Source organism: Erythrolamprus reginae, chromosome 2 (genome assembly GCF_031021105.1).
Source record: "Erythrolamprus reginae isolate rEryReg1 chromosome 2, rEryReg1.hap1, whole genome shotgun sequence".
NCBI classification, from domain to species: domain Eukaryota; kingdom Metazoa; phylum Chordata; class Lepidosauria; order Squamata; family Dipsadidae; genus Erythrolamprus; species Erythrolamprus reginae.
The window spans coordinates 105,796,939-105,815,066 of record NC_091951.1 but is presented as its reverse complement, the minus strand read 5'-3'; the positions used below and the strand labels follow the sequence as shown (position 1 = coordinate 105,815,066).

At 37.1% G+C, this 18,128-nt stretch overlaps 1 protein-coding gene across 3 annotated transcripts in view; it reads left to right on the top strand.

The window, feature by feature from the left end:
• Positions 1–18,128, top strand: part of GRIA1 (glutamate ionotropic receptor AMPA type subunit 1) — a 309,938-nt gene that overhangs the window by 283,156 nt on the left and 8,654 nt on the right. For 2 of the 3 annotated variants that reach the window (XM_070739030.1, XM_070739028.1), the window contains exons 13-14: positions 815–1,062; positions 8,047–8,161. In XM_070739030.1, the coding sequence (XP_070595131.1) occupies positions 815–1,062; positions 8,047–8,161 (363 nt within the window). Of the gene's footprint in view, positions 1–814; positions 1,063–7,222; positions 7,338–8,046; positions 8,162–18,128 lie in introns of all 3 variants that reach the window. The other variant, XM_070739029.1, reaches the window with a different exon arrangement.

The window sequence follows — 18,128 nt, the reverse complement described above, 5'->3', positions numbered from 1 at the left end:
CTTCCACAGATTACTGAGTAATTACACTTAGCAGCATCAAAAGTAATTACCCTATGACTTGTAGCTCAGGTTTAGAGAATAATAAATACTTAGTTAGCTCTGTAATTTAATGGCGCCATTTACAATATGCAAATATATTTCACTTATTCAACAGTGGCTTACATACCAAGCCACAAAAAATACACTTCTTTTCTGTGGTCTAGTGTCTTCTGTCTCTCACTTCTCTCTAATGTTTCCTTTAGTCCTCCTGCTCAAGTTTGTGGACTGCAGTACAGTTGTCTTGCTTTTATTCTCAGTCCGATGAGTTTGACTAATATGGAGTCATACTATTTCAGTGTTGTCTATTCCAAGTGGCAGTTGTTTTCCGGAAGGCTTTCCTATCCCAATATCCTTTAAACATCAGAGATTTGAGGAATTCAAATTTTGAAACACCTGCTTTGCATGCTTTCCGTTGTGCCACTAAATTATATTTTCTTTTTAGGATTAGAATTTAGCAAACGTGCTACCACTTCCAACGTAATTCCTAGAATCTGGCTTTCACAAAAGCTTTTAAGTTTTAAAATTATTTTTTTTCTTCTATCTCCCTTCTGCTTGAGATAATTTTTTATGGGACAGATGTGCTGATGAATGGCACCAATTTATACAATCTGTTCACCTCTTTAAACCAGCCCCTAATTTGAGTAATATCCTTTCTTTAGCTATGCACTGTGTAGGCACACACAGCCCAACAAATTTGTGTGTTCCTTGGTGTATGAATCTCTGCTCTGTGTATTAACGCATGCTAAGAGCAGCGGATTTATGCTATTCTGGACAGAGATCTAAAATAGCGGTTTTTGAGAAGATGTGGACGTACATGAAGTCAGCTGAGCCCTCTGTTTTCGTGCCGACAACAGAAGAGGGGATGAAGCGTGTGAGGAGATCCAAAGGGAAGTATGCCTACCTGCTAGAGTCCACCATGAATGAGTACATTGAACAGAGAAAACCATGTGACACCATGAAGGTGGGAGGTAACTTGGATTCCAAAGGCTATGGCATTGCAACGCCAAAAGGTTCACCGCTGAGGTAGGTAGATTGAATGTGTTGCTTCTTTCCCTTCATCCCCAGCAGTTGATGCATCCATAAACATGTTGCTAATTTCCATTACCACAGTATAGTTAATAAATCTGGGGGAGGAAGGAAAATGAAAAAGTAATTATGAGCAGAGAGGTTTACTGCCAGACTGCTTTTAAATGGTGATAGGACTTCTAGGATTCCTGAATGTTGTAGTCTCACTCCTATATTGGTTTCTTTGCTAAATGAGCCCAAACTGTAAGAACAAAAGAAATTTATGATAATCTGGCTATTGCTTAATGGGGCATTATTTTGAAATCATGTGATTGTTTTCTGATGTGCATGCCAATCGTGTAATATCTATCATATCTCTTCTTTGGTTAAAGAGATGCTAGTATAAAAATATTTAGGTATGTGCATGTCTGAACAAAGAAATAAAAATCTCTATAGGATAACTAAATGGAAAAGCTAAGTGTTTTCTTACTAGGTAGACAACAAATGGATGAAAGGACAATTATTTCCATTAGCCACTGATAGAACCTAGTTAATAACATGTACTGTGTGCAAAGGTTGCAAAAAAGATGTTATGTTGTCCATAAAAGTGTAGCACCCATAATCATAGCATATAAGATGCAAGTGGCTCAGCAAAAGAAATTATTTCAAGGATCCACCAGCCACCAAGAAAAGACAATAAAAAGGAGAATAGCTATGCAGAGAAAAGGTCTGCAGGTGAAATTATGCAGAAAATAGGGTTGCAGGAATTCACCAGCACTTTAAGTATGCAAAGAACACATAGTCCACGCTATTATCCACAAAATATAATAATATAACAATTATGTTTGGATTTTCTCACCACAACCATGATACTCAGTGGGGGAAGTACAAGAACTGCCAGGAACAAGGTATAGATATGAGCCTGAAGATTGAACAAAGAACAAAATAGCCAGATATGATTTGCAATGTTCATTATGTATATTAAATATTTTTCTTTTTTTCTTTAAAGATGCAAATACACATAGTATACCCAACCACAGAAAGAGACAGAGAAAGAGAGAGACAAATGCTACTGTTGATTCTATCTTCTTTTTCAAAATGTCTTTCTGATATGTCAATAGAGTGGGACAGAAGAATAAGTTAGACATATTTGTTCTTGATTTACTTTTCAGTTCAATAGAAGCAACCAGGAGGAAACATTTTGCTTTTCCATTGGATCTAATGGTGCTTTTTTATATACATTTGGTCTCAGTTTCTGTCTCATTATGTTTGTTGTTTGTGGTCATTTAACTGTTTATCTAATGCTATATGCTCTTCAGACAACTTCTGTTCCAGTATCTGAAAATATCCAATAATTTCATCCTATTTAGTGACTGACTGAGTGTTCCATCCAAGTCAGTATAAATTTAACCATTGAAGTCAATCGGATCATAATGTAATATGTAAGGTATCCATTTTATAAATGATTCCCCAGATGTGATGGATCATTTGGCCAAAATCTATGGATACCATTGATTATTGATTTCAGGTTCTTCTCACATTTCTAACTAATTTATATTAAATACTATAGGGTTCCATCATAAAATAACATTTAATTGAAAATAATTAATTAATTAAGTTGATGTATTAACATCTGAACACTTAATTTCAAATTGGAACCATGAGAAATCATACATGTCTTCATCCAGTATGAAAAAAGGAGCATATCTAACATGGGAAAAGGCTGAAATAATTTATCTAATTCTATGGAAACTGATCCATAGCACCCTAGATGAAACCAAAACTATCAAAGAGTGGCTGCATATGAAAATCTTCCCTGACAACCTCCATCATTGCAACCTCTTATATGCAATGTATTTGGATTGTTTGGTCAGTGCCATTATTTTCAAACTATCCTGGGAAATACATATTGTTGAAGCATTCTACTGATTCCCAAATTTTATGTCATCACAAGCTACATGAAATTTATAGAGAATTCTATACATACTCATTTAAAAATAAGTTCTACAGCTTCCAATTGCTCATTCTTCCATAAGGTTTCTTCTTAAATCTACTGAAGGATTTGCAGATCGGGATGAAAAAAATCCAGATGGCCACTAGATAATTAGATATATTTGTATTTATCTATATGCCATCTAGGAATTATTAGGATGCTTTGAAGCATAGATCTAAGAACTCTACTCACCAAGATTTTTATTTTTAATGATGTTTTGAATCCAACCGTTAAATGTATGGATAAGAGGTGGCCATAATTCTTTTGTATTAGAAAAATATCACTTTCTTTACTTTTACTTAAGCCAAGTGACAATCTAAAAGGTTCTCACACAATGTGACCTTTATATAATGCTCTTTTGAAGTTATTACTAAATTTCTAGGTACTATTAATAGCTGGCTCAATGGAGATTATATAGTCATTTAATTTGATTTGGAGCTATTTATTTTATTTCAAGAAATAGCAAATGATTTATTGGTTATTGATCAAAATCAAGATTGACTGACTGATAGCAAAAGATGATGAAAAAATTACAAACCAACCTCATTAGGTTGCATCATATGCAAAGCCATGGAATCAATCATAAACCAATCTATTACCTCTACTTAGAGACAAACAACCTACTCTGTAACAAGCAGTTTAGCTTTAGAAAAAATTGTTATGCAATCTGCAATTCTTACACTGCAAAAACAAAGGGATTTTACCGCTCGACCAGGATAAAGCAATAGACACAATTTATATAGAGTTCTGTAAAACCTTTGATTCAGTAGTAAATGACAAACTACTTCTAAAGTAGTTTCCGGATCCCTGCATACGTGGATAGCTACGTTCCTATCAAACAAACAACAAGTAGTCAAAATACATAGGGAACGCCCTATCAAATCCTGTATATTTTTAACAGCAGTGAACCACAAGGAAGTGCTTTAGGAAACACACTCTTTATATTTTATGTAAATGACCTTTGCAATCATCTTATAAGCAACTGCATTCTCTTTGCTGATGATGTAAAACTATTCAACACCACTGAAATTGCTGCTATTCTACAAAATGATCTTATTATCTATCAGAATGGTAAAATAATTGGCCACTCCAAATCTCAACCAAAAAATATTCTGTCTTACACATTGGCAAAAAAAGAAAAGAAAACCAGAATACAAAATTCAAGCTGTCTGGTTACAACCTTGTAGACAACCCTTCTGTCATTCTGTCAAGGACCTTGGAGTACTCCTCTCAAATGAACTAAGTACCATAACTCACTGTAACAGCATTGCCAAAAAAACAAAAAAGTTAAAAGTTGTTAACTTAATTTTATTTATTTATTTATTATTTATTACTTGGATTTGTATGCCGCCCCTCTCCGAAGACTCGGGGCGGCTCACAACATGTAAAAGACAAATCATAAGTAATCAACAATTTAAAATTTTAAAGATTTAAAAAACCCCACAAACTAACAGACTCACACACAAGCATACCATATATAAATTCAACGTGCCCAGGGGGGGGGGATGTCTTGCATAATTTCTTATCTGGTAGTATTGAACTACAAACTACACACAAAACTACACACCAAAATTTTGCTAGACCAGTTCTTGAATACAACTCATATGTCTGGAATCTGCACTGCATATCAGACATTAATACAATTGAAAGGGTCCAGATATATTTTATGAGAAGAATCCTCCACTCCTCTGCTTGCAACAGAATACCTTATGCTACCAGACTTAAAATTTTGGGATTAGGCAGTTTAGAACTTCACCATCTTCAGTCTGACCAAAGCATAGTGCATAAAATTATCTGCTACAATGTCCTACCTGTCAATAACTACTTCAGCTTCAACCACAACATTACACAAGCATATAATAGATACAGAGTTATGATTAACCATTCCAAACTTGATTGCAGAAAATATAACTTCAGTAACAGAGGTGTTAATGTCTGGAATGCGCTACCTGACTCTGTGATTTCTTCCCAAAACTTTACACTTAGACTGCCTGCTGTTGACCTCACCCCATTTCTAAGAGTCTTTAAGGGGCGTGCATAAGCGCAACAGAGTGCCTACCATCCCTGTTCTAATGTTCCCTTTTATTTGTATCCATTTCATGTATCCATAGTTATGTTTATACTTATATCTGCTACATGCCTGACCAAAAAAAATCCAAAAAAAGATACAATGGTGCAAATAGCAGGAACTGAAATTATACCAAGAAGCATTCAGCATATATTGCAGTATTTAGTGGTCCAAAACCATAGAGAATAATGCCATACTTATATTGGGTTGTCCAGCAGTGGATTCTTATTTCAACACATTTGTACACAGAACAGTTTTGGAATGACTGGTTTACATAGCTTTTTTTTTTTAGGAGGGGATTTGTTGCGTCTAATTTTAGGGTAGCTGCTAAAATACACCTTAACAGCAATCTTTGAGGAACAGACCTGAGTGTGACACATAAACTTATATATACATGCAAGATTAGTAGCCCAAGTATAGACATGTAAGGAACTGGAGTTTCACATGGCTGATTAAAACACTTAATAATGAACAATAGTTCTTCTTGCTCCTTCAGTGCACAGCAGCTACCAGCTATATTCTCTTCAGCTTCAGCATATTTTCAATGAATATGCCACATCTGCATCTTGTTTTCCTTTTAATTATATATCAAATTCTATATTAAATTTGCAACAATGTGAAAGAGGCAATATTGGGAGATCACACTAAGATAAACAGGTATTTTAACCTTACGGGAGGGAGAAACAGCAATTCCATAACTGATTTTTCTTTTAAAGTGGTAATCTATAAACATAGCTCCCCAGGCGTTCCATTAACCTTTATGCCAATTATCACAAAACATTTAAATGAATAAAACATTCCTTGTCAAAGTTTCAGAAAAAGCTAACATACTTCAGAGGAAAGGTGGCAGGAGTCTTTTCTACAATAAGTATTGGACTGCTAGGTGCGGGGAAATGTTCATATACTTCGGCTTATACACCTGCTTGTCAGTCATCATTTTTGGTCTAAATCAAAACTACCTTATCATAAGGTAGGCAAAAGAATTTTTAACTACCCACAATATTTACTCCGCTTAAGGGGTGTCCAAAACATTCAATTGGATTTTTATGTAGGGTAGTTTTAATACTAATGCCAATTTGAAAATATCAATAGTTTAAAAAGCAATCATAAAATATCTGTATAATATGGTACAGAGAGCAGAAGAAACATATACTGGGAATGCAAGCCAGTAATAACTTACAAACACCATGGCATAAAATTATGACAGCAAAACCTGGGGGAAATGAAGAGAGACTTGTAGACAAGTGACTTATCCCAATCTCCTTCTCTCTTATCCCAATCTCCTTGTTTTCTAACCTGTTACAGAAACATATAGTAACCAATTGGCTGAAATCACAATATTGTTGACGCTATCACACCTCTATATGGAGAAAGGTTAACTAACTCAGTTTCTTTCTCATGTTACTCTGTTTAGTAAATAAAACCCAGCCCATTGACTTCAATGGAATCCAAAGAATTCAATCAGAAGAGGATCCTTTTTTCTGTGTTTGTATGTCTGAAGTGTTCTCTCAGTTCAGTATTGATTTGGATGTTACACCTCTTAAACTGATTTTTTTCTTTATGTTCCTTAAACAGAAATTATTATTGATCATTGTTTTTATATGTCTTTTGTGACATGAGGATCACTCAGGAGGAATAGGCGAGCCAGACTCCCTCCCCCCCCAATTCTAAATTATTACACTGATATTTTTTTTCTCCCTGCAAAAAAAATAAATTAATGAATTTACAGCTGCAGCTGGGCAAATGATTCTTCCACTCTTCCTGCACTTCATTCTTTCAGAAGCTGACCCTATGCCAATTGGGACCAAATTTTATTTCACCACTAGAGTAGCTGTAGAAGATGACATCCCAAGTGAGCATTTGTTGTTTAAAGCAAAAGAAAAAAGAAAACAAATCTCCTTTGTGATTCTGTTCTCTGTAGCATTTCTCCCACTCACAGGGAGTGTTACATCACTCTCCATCCCTGCTGTTATTTTAATTGTAAGGGACACAGTCTTTGCTGGGGGAGAATATTGGATCAGACTGAAGGGTGCTGGTTCACCGATCCCTTGTTGTCACATGACTTTCCGAGTGTTCTCCGCCTGTTACTCATCGAGTGTTATCTATTCATTTTAAAGAAACCCAGTAAACCTGGCAGTGTTAAAACTGAACGAGCAGGGGCTTTTGGACAAATTGAAAAACAAATGGTGGTACGACAAGGGCGAATGCGGCAGCGGGGGAGGTGACTCCAAGGTCAGCCTCAGTAAGAAAACCTAGTGGGTATAAACCGCATGGACAGTAACCAGCAACCACATTGCCTTTGCATTCAACCACTTGAGGAGAACAAACTCTCTTGGATATAGCTCTCTCTTCCTCGGTGAGGATATGTGCTCTTGATTAATGGTGACAAGGGAAAGGAGTCCACGGGATTAGATGCGCCTGCATGGCCATTTTAGCAAAGTCTTCTTCTAGAAGAAGAGATTGCAACCACTGCTGCTCATAGCACTAAAGCTTTCCTAGGAACACATCCCTTCTTTTCCCACTTCCCACCCTTAAAGTTTCGTTGGATCTCTTAAGCATGATCAGGAATAGGAGACTGAGATACTATGCAGGACTCTGCTTTGCCTGATTGCCCTGCAGATGTTAATGGTCTGCAGTGGTCAGCATTAGCAAGGCCACTTGCAAGTATCCCTTGGCAGATGGCTGAGGTTGCTGGTTACTCAAAGTGATATAGTAATACTCATCTTGCTATGCTGGAGAAAAGAAGGGTGAGAATGTGCTGGGAGTGGTGGGGCTGGCTGGGATGCTGGAGGAGGGTAGGATGGCCAGATGGAGTATTCCATTGTATCACTTTGTCAATGTATAACTTGTATAATGAATGCTGTGAATGAACTGTATGTGCTGAATAACATAAAATAACATTGGTAATGTTATTTATGTTATTTCCCCCCCTGGTTTGAAGAGGTCCTGTAAACCTAGCGGTTTTGAAACTCAGTGAGCAAGGCGTCTTAGACAAGCTGAAAAGCAAATGGTGGTACGATAAAGGGGAGTGTGGAAGCAAAGACTCCGGAAGTAAGGTCAGTTATCCCTGAAGAGGTCATGCCTACCCATTGAAAACAAAAGTGTATTGCCAAAGCCCCCTTGGCCGTAATAGTACCAGACTTTGGAATCTCACAGCAGCCAGACTGTCCCCCTAGAAAGTGACACATGCTCTTCATGTAGAGGGTCATATCAGTTTAATATGCACATGTATAGGGCAAAGTAAGAGATGTCGTATAGAATTGGAACAAAAAAAATGACATTCCAAAGGGAAAGGGAAATGTGATCTTAATAGTGCTGAAAAGAAAGCAGCAAATTCAACATCATTTATAATACTCTGAAGGAAAAATAATTTCCAGAGTGGAATTTTCATTTAAAATAATGTGACATCCAGGTAGAAATCACATAGTGGCTCTTGCACACACTAATCTTACAAATTATATTAGAATTTAGTGAAAGTGTTAAAAGCCCAGTGCCTGAAATGGGGAAATTGTGAGTTCTAGTCCTATGTTTAGTGAACTGGGTGACTTTGGGTCCATCTCTCTCTCGGTTTTAGGAAGAAGGAGAACAGCAAGTTATTTCCCCAACACATTGCCCAATAAACTGCATACACTTGTCCATGTAGTTGCCAAGGAGTCAAAGCTGATTCAAAACCAAATATACAGAATTTACCAATAATATGGTTCTGCCTAGCTTCCAGTTACTTATTTTAATATTTCTACATTGCTTCTCCATAAAATGATGAAACTTAATACAAATCCAGAATAATAATAGAAAAACTGAATTAGAAATTGCAAATAATTGCAAACAAAAAGCTAACATGTTACACAATATAACACCCCCTCTCCTCCCTACAAGTAAAAGGGTTACAAAGCAACAAAATGTTAAGAACGATGTATAGTGCATTTAAATTGATCTTAGGAAAAGGCCATTAATGGAAGGACTAAAATAATCCAATGCAGGAAACCATCCAATTTAAACAAATTATTTATAAATATAAGTTTTAATTATACATTCATTTCCTGTTTCTTTTTTTATTTTTATATGTCCTCTTTACATGTTTAATTTAAAAGGCGGGGAGAGGTTAAAGCCAAGGATTTATTTTTTTTTTAAGAAAAAGGATTGGCGATCTGAGGATTTAGCAAGTCTGCCATGGATTTTTATTAGATTGAAAGGTGTGATTCTCCAAACAGGACATCACCAGGGTTTAGGAAAGAGAAATGAATGGAAACCATGCCATCCATTACTTTTCATTTGAAAAAAATGTAGTATACATTTGAGAAGCTAATTAGAATCAATGTAATTTTTAAAGAAAGTTCCATAATTTTAGGGCTTGGTCATGATTAAATTAAAACCTATGCTATGAAAAATTGTGTTTAGATGAAGATAAAGTTAAATTGTGTTGAAAATAATACCAGCATATTAGTGTTACTTGAATTTAATATCAGATTAATTTTGTAGTTTATGTGGAAAGAACATTCATAATTTGTACAATTGAAAGGTTTTCAGATTTTAAACCCTTCTCAATGTAGGCAAAATAGTAAAATATATGAATTCATTTGGCACTTCCATTAATGAGATTTAGAATGATTCAGGCATTCATAGCTAGAACAAGAAAAGAAAAAGAAAAAAATAACAGAAAAAATATCTTGGTTTGGAGAATTTAATTTTTAAAACTTTACAAAGATCTTGAATGCCCAGAGCTGTGTACAATGAGTACAAATAATTCTTCGTATTTAGATAGTGATGAATGAAAGTAATATAGTGTTGTAGATAAAACCAACATTTTAGGAAAACAAATGAGTTAAAGGAAAGCAATAGAGTGAATTTTTTTGTCTTTTAAAGTAATTTGAAGAGTGATAAGTTACCCATCACAAAGGCAAGAGCCATCAAAAGATTAGTTCCTTTTTGAAGAACTAAATCAGCATCCGATCAGTTCAAAAATAATCTACAGTGTTTCCTTTGTGATATAATCTTATTCATCATCTCTGTTCAGAAGTTAATCCAACTTCAAATATGTCCAGGACTAATTTATAAATAAAATAATCTTAATAAACATTCGTGGAAAATGTGATTAGTGGTGGTAATACCAATTAACGTCTAGTTTACCCCAACCATATTTTTAATTTTTTGAAATGAATGAAAATATACTACTATTTCTCTTTTTAAAACTTAACATGATACATAGCTCACCCACCATGTATGCAATGCACTTTCCATCTACTTTAGGGACTGCTTCCATTTTTAATTTTTATTCCACCGTTAAGGAACCATGGAAATAAACAGGAACCATGGAAATAAACAGGAAAGTCACTATGAAATAAACTTGAAAATTTAAAGAATGGAAAGATAATGCAGAAAAATAATAATGGTTGGAAACCATGGCACCTCCAAAAACTTTAAACAATGAATTAAGGCAAATATAAGATAATGTTGCAAAATGTCCTAAGATAATGTTGCAAAATCCAATCTGGATCATTATTTAGGAGTTGAGGACTTAGTTGCACAAGAAAAGAACAGTCAATCACTGGCCATCAACACACCAAGCAACCAATAGGAAAGCACCACATAAATATGATTTATAGAATAACCCAAAGCACACATTCCTGTAGAGCAGTGTTTCTCAAACTTGACAGTTTGAATATGTCTGGACTTTAATTCCCAGAATTCCCCAGCCATCAATGTCATCTTAAAATTGCCTGCGGGAGCACGGAGCAATGCCAAGGGGGCACGTTACCCTGGGGTACATGCTTTTTTTGCCACTGGAACTAGGGGTTTTGTGCACCGAACAATAACACACACAGAGAGTAGGAGATATGAAGTGCAAATAACAAACCCTTAAGAGACGCCATGGGAAAATATTTAACAGGGATGAAAAGAAAGGAGGAGAGAGATGGAGATGATGAGACAAATGTAAGTCTCCTGAAAGCTAAGATGAGGAAATATGACAAAGCATATGCAGCGTTTGTCTTCACTGTGACTACAGTGGGAGATGAAGAAACACCAGTATGTTTACTTGTCTAAAAATGTTGGCCGCGGACAGCATGAAGCCAAATAAATTAAGGCATCACTTAAACACATTACACCCTAATCACACTGATAAAGCCGCTTGACTTTTTTCAGTGAAAACCTGCTGAATATTGCAAACAATCATCCTGGTGGAGAGTTGGGAGGGTGTGAAATGTTTGTTTATTATTATTATTATTATTATTATTATTATTATTATTATTATTATTTATTAGATTTGTATGCCACCCCTCTCTGCAGACTCGGGGCAGCTCACAACAGTGATAAAACAATATACAATAACAAATCTAATATTAAAAGTCTAAAATAACAATTTAACATTAAAAGCCTAAAAACCCCATTATTTAAAAAGCATACACACAAACATACCATACATAAAACTACATAGGCAAGGGGAGATGTCTTACTTTTTCCGAGGGGGGGGGACAACAGAAAATAATTGAGAAACAATGCTGTAGAGATATAATGAGCTCCAACATGAGTCCAAAAGTTCAAAAGACTAAATCTCTAATCCTGGCGACTGACCTAGATTGGGTCTTGCAACTTTAAACAATGTGTATCTTGCTAAATTCTACTCTATGGTTTGTGTAGTAGATACCTCCCTCCCTCCTCTGCCCCAACGCTAATTAACAGATATTCAATATTATGTATAATGAAAGCAAAGTTTAACCATCCATAAACAAATATTAATACTGAAATAGACAACTTATTAAAATATTAAAAGCTACAAGAGTTCAATATTCTAATTACAGAGATATAAATATTAAGTTGCATTAAGAGCCATAAGTTTTCCTTGTCATTTTTTCTGACATTCAACTAATCCCTAGAGCCACAAACTGGGTCAAGCTGCAATAAAAAAAAAATGAAAGAAACCTTCAGTGAAAGAGCTTTGATGTAGGCAGACACAGATTTTGTGCTTTTGTCTTGCTTCGTCTCATATTTCTTTGTTAGCTGTTTTCTCCCAAATGATGAGATTAATTCCAGGCAGACCATTAAATGTCTACATGCAACTCCCACTTTCTTTTTCCCACCTGACTTTTTTAGTCTACTTCCATCTTCCACCTTGAATAGAACACAATCCACAATCCTATTGTCTGCCCTGTAATTCCTGCTACTTGCCGTTCTGCCTGCATATGTTTTAAAATCTAGGACTGTGTACAAATCTGTCAGATGCCTTCTAGACCTGGATTACCTATACAATTTTTAACTTCATAGCATATAAATACTGTCAAGTACAGTATTTTTCCCCTTAAGAGATGCAATGTCATTTGATCAAAGAGAAAATGCTTTAGAAATATTGCAAAAGAAAAGAGATTTTTTAAAATATATATACAGTGTTCCCTCGATTTTTGCAGGTTCGAACTTCGCGAATAGCCTATCCCACGTTTTTTAAAAAAATATTAATTAAAAAATACTTTGCAGGTTTTTTTCTATACCACGGTTTTCCTACCCGATGACATCATATGTCATCGCCAAACTAAATAACAAAAAAAAAATTATTGTTAATAAATAATTATGTTTATAAATATCAGGATCACTAAGTGTCTTATTCAATGGTGAGTACCAGTAATAATGGTGAGTAAATGGTTGTTAAGGGAATGGGAAATGGTAATTTAGGACTTTAAAGTGTTAAGGGAAGGTTTGTGATACTGTCCATAGCCAAAAATTTGTTCATAGCCAAAAATGGTGTATTTACTTCTGCAGTGGTGGTCTCGGAACGCATCCCCCACAAAAATCGAGGGGAACACTGTATACAATGAATATTATATTATTTATAAATGATAAGAAAACCAAAATATATGTGTCTGTCTGCATGTCTGTGAACGTCTCATCTTTATCTGCCGCTTCCTCATCTTCCTTATCACAATTAAATCCCAATAAAAGTATTTCCTTAGATCGTCAGGGGTTTTTTGCAGTAGTTATGGTGCTGTTCCTACTAAGGAGGAATTCTGCCTTTGAGAAATTGAAGAATGAATCTTTCTTCTAGAGCAGTGATTTTCAACCTTTTTTGAGCCGCGGCACGTTTTTTACATTTACGAAACCCTGGGGCACATTGAGCGGGGGGGGCGGCTAAAAAAAGTTTGCACAAAAAAATTCTCTCTCTCTTCCTCCCCTTCACACTATTTTTTTCTCCCTCCCTTTCTCTCCCTTCCTTCCTTCCTTTCTCTTCCTTCCTTCCTCTTTTTTGCTCTCTTTCTCTCTCCCTCCCTCCCTCTATGTCTTTCTCTCTCTCTCCTTCCCTCCCTCTCTTTCTCTCTCTCTTGTTTTCTTTCTCTCTTTCTCTCTCTCTTTCTTTCTCTTGTTCTCTCTCTCTTTCTTTCTTTCTCTCTCTCTTATTCTCTTTCTCTCTCTCTCTTTCTTGCTTTCTCTCTTGCTTTCTTTCTCTCTGAGCTTCGCGGCACACCTGACCATGTCTCGCGGCACACTAGTGTGCCACGGCACACTGGTTGAAAAACACTGTTCTAGAGAACGTGAAATTTATTTATTTATTTATTACTTACTTACTTACTTACTTACTTACTTACTTACTTACTTATTTATTTATTAGATTTGTATGCCCTGTCCGTAGATCCAATTATCCATCCAATTTCTCGGCACATAAATAGCATAGAAAATCTCAAAAGTCTATTTGTTCATAGCTTTAATATATAATTAATTTCTTCTATTGGCTGTCAGTCCAGTTTCACACTAGTATAACAAGTAGTGTACTGTACAGTGTTTCGCACCATCATTCAGCATTTCATAGAAGTAGACGTCTTGCCTGCATTGCTAATATGGCATGCTCTCTAAAAGGATTCATCTTAACTGAGCTCTTGATGCTCAGTTAAGCCATAGATTTGGTTTTACTCTCACCAAATCTATGACTATAAACTCTTGTTCTCTTTTAGGAGATGGGGAAAGAGAGGTCAAGGCAGGAGGGGGGAGATTCTATTTACCTCTTCTACCAGTTCACATCACGAAGAAAGTGCAAGTTTTCCGTGCATGTACAAGCTTTGCACGTGTGCACATATATGTCACTTTACGGAAATGACCCTCTGCACATGCATACTACTAAATAGAAATAGCAATACAGTGATCCCTCGATTTTCGCAGGGGTTGCGTTCCCAGACTGTCCGCGAAAGTCGAATTTCCGCGAAGTAGAGATGCGGAAGTAAAAACACTATTTTTGGCTATGGACAGCCAAAAACTACCCCCACGCACCCTTTTCCAAGGCCACGCAAGGAGCCGGGGTTGAAGTTGGGGGCGGGCAGCGATGAAAGTGCGGAGGCCGGCAAAGATTGTTTTGAATGTCGGCTGCCCCTGCCCCCCCAGCGCCTCCGGCCCCCTCGCCACTACCCCCCGCCCGCCCGATCCACCCCTCTCACCGGCTTTCTTGGGACACGGGTCCTCCTGCAGCAGCACTGGTGGCTACGGCTTCTCATCCTCCTCATTCGGCTGCTAGCCACTCAGCGCTTTGAGAATGCCGCCCCACCCCTCTCACATTCCCTTAGCTGAGAGCGCTTTCGTCCCAGCTATCAGCGAGGGGGCTGCAGGAGAGGCAAGGCAGGTGTTCTCACAGAGAGGGAGAGAGAGAGTGAGAAAGAGAGAGAGAGCAAGAGGGGGAGAGTGGAAGGTAGAGAGAGAGAGAGAAATGATAGAAAAAAGGGGAGAAAAAAAGAGAAATGAGAAAATAATTGAAGGAGAGAATGACAGGAAAGAACGAGAAAGAGAGAGAGAAGTGACTCTTGGTGATGACGTATGATGTCATCGGGTGGGAAAAACCGTGGTATAGGAAAAAAAACCATGGAGTATTTTTTAATTAATATTTTTTGAAAAACCATGGTATAGCCGTTTTGCGAAGTTTGAACCCGCAAAAATCGAGGGATCACTGTATCATTTAGACTTATTAGCCGCTTCAGAGTGCATTGCAGCCCTCTCTAATCAGTTTACAGAGAGTCAGCATATTGCCCCCAACAATTTTGGTCCTCATTTTACCGACCTAGGAAGGATGGAAAACTGAGTCAAACTTGAGCCTGGTGAGATTCGATCTGCCAAACTGCTGGCAGTCAGTGATCAGCAGAAGTAGCTTGCAGTACTACACTCTAACCACTGCACCACTAAGGCTCTAAAAAACAAGATGGTGGTGCCATAGGAAGGAACTGTCTCAGCAGCATGATGGGCCTGGATCGCTACCAATTCCAACAATCCAGGCCACCAAGTTACTAATAGTTCTATAGAACCAGTCCAAACTGGGATGAGGCAACCCACTTGACTTGGAAGGTCCCACAGGACCTGATACTGTCATCCCTCCTGTTTAAGATCTACATGAAGCCACTGGTAAGGCTAGGAACAGATATCATCAGTACACTGACCTCTCAAAGAGTACTGTTAAATTATTGCCTCAGGATGATGTTGAGGTCTGAATGGGTGGAAACAAGCTTAAACAGAATGGCTAGGTGTTTCTGAATTTTCTAATACCATAGGTTTGAGTTCTGAATGAGGTTACAATCCATAAGAAAGAATTGATTTGCAGTTTAGAAGTCCTTGAAGAGCAGTTAGTAGCTACTTGCAGGAGAATTTTTATCCAGATTCATCTGGTGGCACCTGAGAGTCCATCCTCATAGTTATTCATACCTTAGTTACATCATGTCTCTCTTCCCTGTGTATATTTTTTCACATTAAATCAGATTAATATTCTGATGTAATGTCCCATACTGATATAAATATCCTGTTGATGTACTCCTCTTCCAGGAAAGCAATTAGAAACTTTATTATCACATCTCTTGCTTTAGAGTCTTTAGAGTCTCACATTTCGAGTCTTCGGAGAGGAGCGGCATACAAATCTAATAAATTATTATTATTATTATTATTATTATTATTATTATTATTATTATTATCATAATCATTATCATTATTATTATGTCAATACAACACAGTGAACGAGATCACTATGCTGGATTTCGTATTTCATCACCAGTCGGGCACTTCCCAAGCACCTAAGACTGAGTGATGTAGCGGCAAATTATGTTTGCCGATCCCAGTAAAGCGGCCTTTTGCAATTGACAGATGGAGATTTTGTCAATTCTGATGGTTTTCAAATGTCCGCTGAGATCCTTTGGCACTGCGCCCAGCGTGCCATGTACCACTGGGACCATATTATTATTATTATTATTATTATTATTATTATTATTATTATTATTATTATTATTAATCAGTGTAATATGGTTACTTCCACACATACTGTAGAAATTGGGCACTTTTGAGAAATAGTTTTCTCAAACATTGATCCATTAAAAATCCCTTGGAACACAAAGGAATAAACAGTTGATAAATCACAAATAAAAGTACCTAAAAACAACAGCTTTCCATGGCACACTGCTCAGGGTGGATCCAGGGCATTGGCCACAAGTGTTCGATATCTATGTCTATATCAAACAGCAATACTAAATGCCTTGGCCTTGTTCTCACTCATGCAGAAGGTGAAACGAGACCAGGGAAACCTGAGCATGAAGGACTATTTGTCACAAGACCCCCAGAACAAGATGATGGATAAGCTGCCCCTGATTGAAAAGAAGCAAGCAAAGCCCAGTCACCATGGCAATGAGGCTGGTGTATTTATCAAAGCCTGGGCTGACTGCTTACTTTTTACCTGCCAGTCTTCCTCTTCCCTCCGATGTCACTCTCCCTCTGCAGGAGACAAGCTGTGACATTTACACTCCCACTAATAAGCTGGCTGCATGATGGGCAGACTCCTTGGGAAGGCATCTGTCACAAAGCACAAATGGCAGAGTTCTGCTGCTCCACAACAGGGTTTTGATTCTCTTGGGCATTATTGTGTGGGATTGGTGCCTTTCTTTGTGCACTGTTGTTATTAATGCTATTAAATCAGGGGTTGGGATCGAAACAGCAAGTAAGGCTTTATGGTGTCAGGAAGGTAAAGCAAGCCACGGTAGGCAGGAATTACTTCCTTGTTTTTGCAGTGTGTGCTTGTGACCCCGGTGCCAATTTCCAACCAGGAAAGACCGGTGACAGCAAGACAGTCATCCTTCTCCAAAGAATCTCATTGCAATTAGAAATTACATCCTTCTATCAGAGAAAATGTGAGAGCAAAAAAGCTACAGGAAGCAACAGAAGTACTTTTCCAATATAATTCCACATTGTGACATTATCTCTTTGCATCTGGCTCAGTATCTTTCTCCAGGCAAGCTTTAGCCAGCCTTGGGAATCCTATTTTGCCTGCTATTCCACCCCAACCCACTCCCATCTTGTGGTGTAGTGTGAGATTGAGGATTAACAGGCCCATGCTCTCTAAAAATGAGTCTTGTTCAGGTCTGAATCTTTCTGCCGTTTAAATTAAGATTGACTTAGTCTATTTAAATGCAACATATATCAACATGTTTTGATAATGTTTCACTGACACTACATAATCCCATTTAACACTTCTATTCAACTAAACTAGCCTTGGGAAAAAAACCAAACAGCCGCCCCGAGTTTTCGGAGAAGGGCGGTATACAAATCTAACTAATAATAATAATAATAATAACAACAACAACAACAACAACAACAACAACAACAACAATAATAATAATAATAATAATAAGCTAGAGAAATTAGTAAAATATGAAGATCTAAAAATTGAGCTGGAACGACTCTGGCATAAGCCAGTGAAAGTGGTCCCAGTGGTACTTGGGACGCTGGGTGCAGTACCAAAGGATCTCAGCGGACATTTGAAAACCATCGAAATTGACAAAATCTCCATCTGTCAATTGCAAAAGGCCGCTTTACTGGGATCGGCAAACATAATTTGCCGCTACATCACACAGTCCTAGGTGCTTGGGAAGCGCCCAACTGGTGATGAAATATGAAATCCTGCATAGTGATCTCGTTTGCTGAGTTATATTGACATAATAATAATAATAATAATAATAATAATAATAATAATAACAACAACAACAACAACACCCAAACCCTGAGATTTGAATGAAATGTAAACACAAC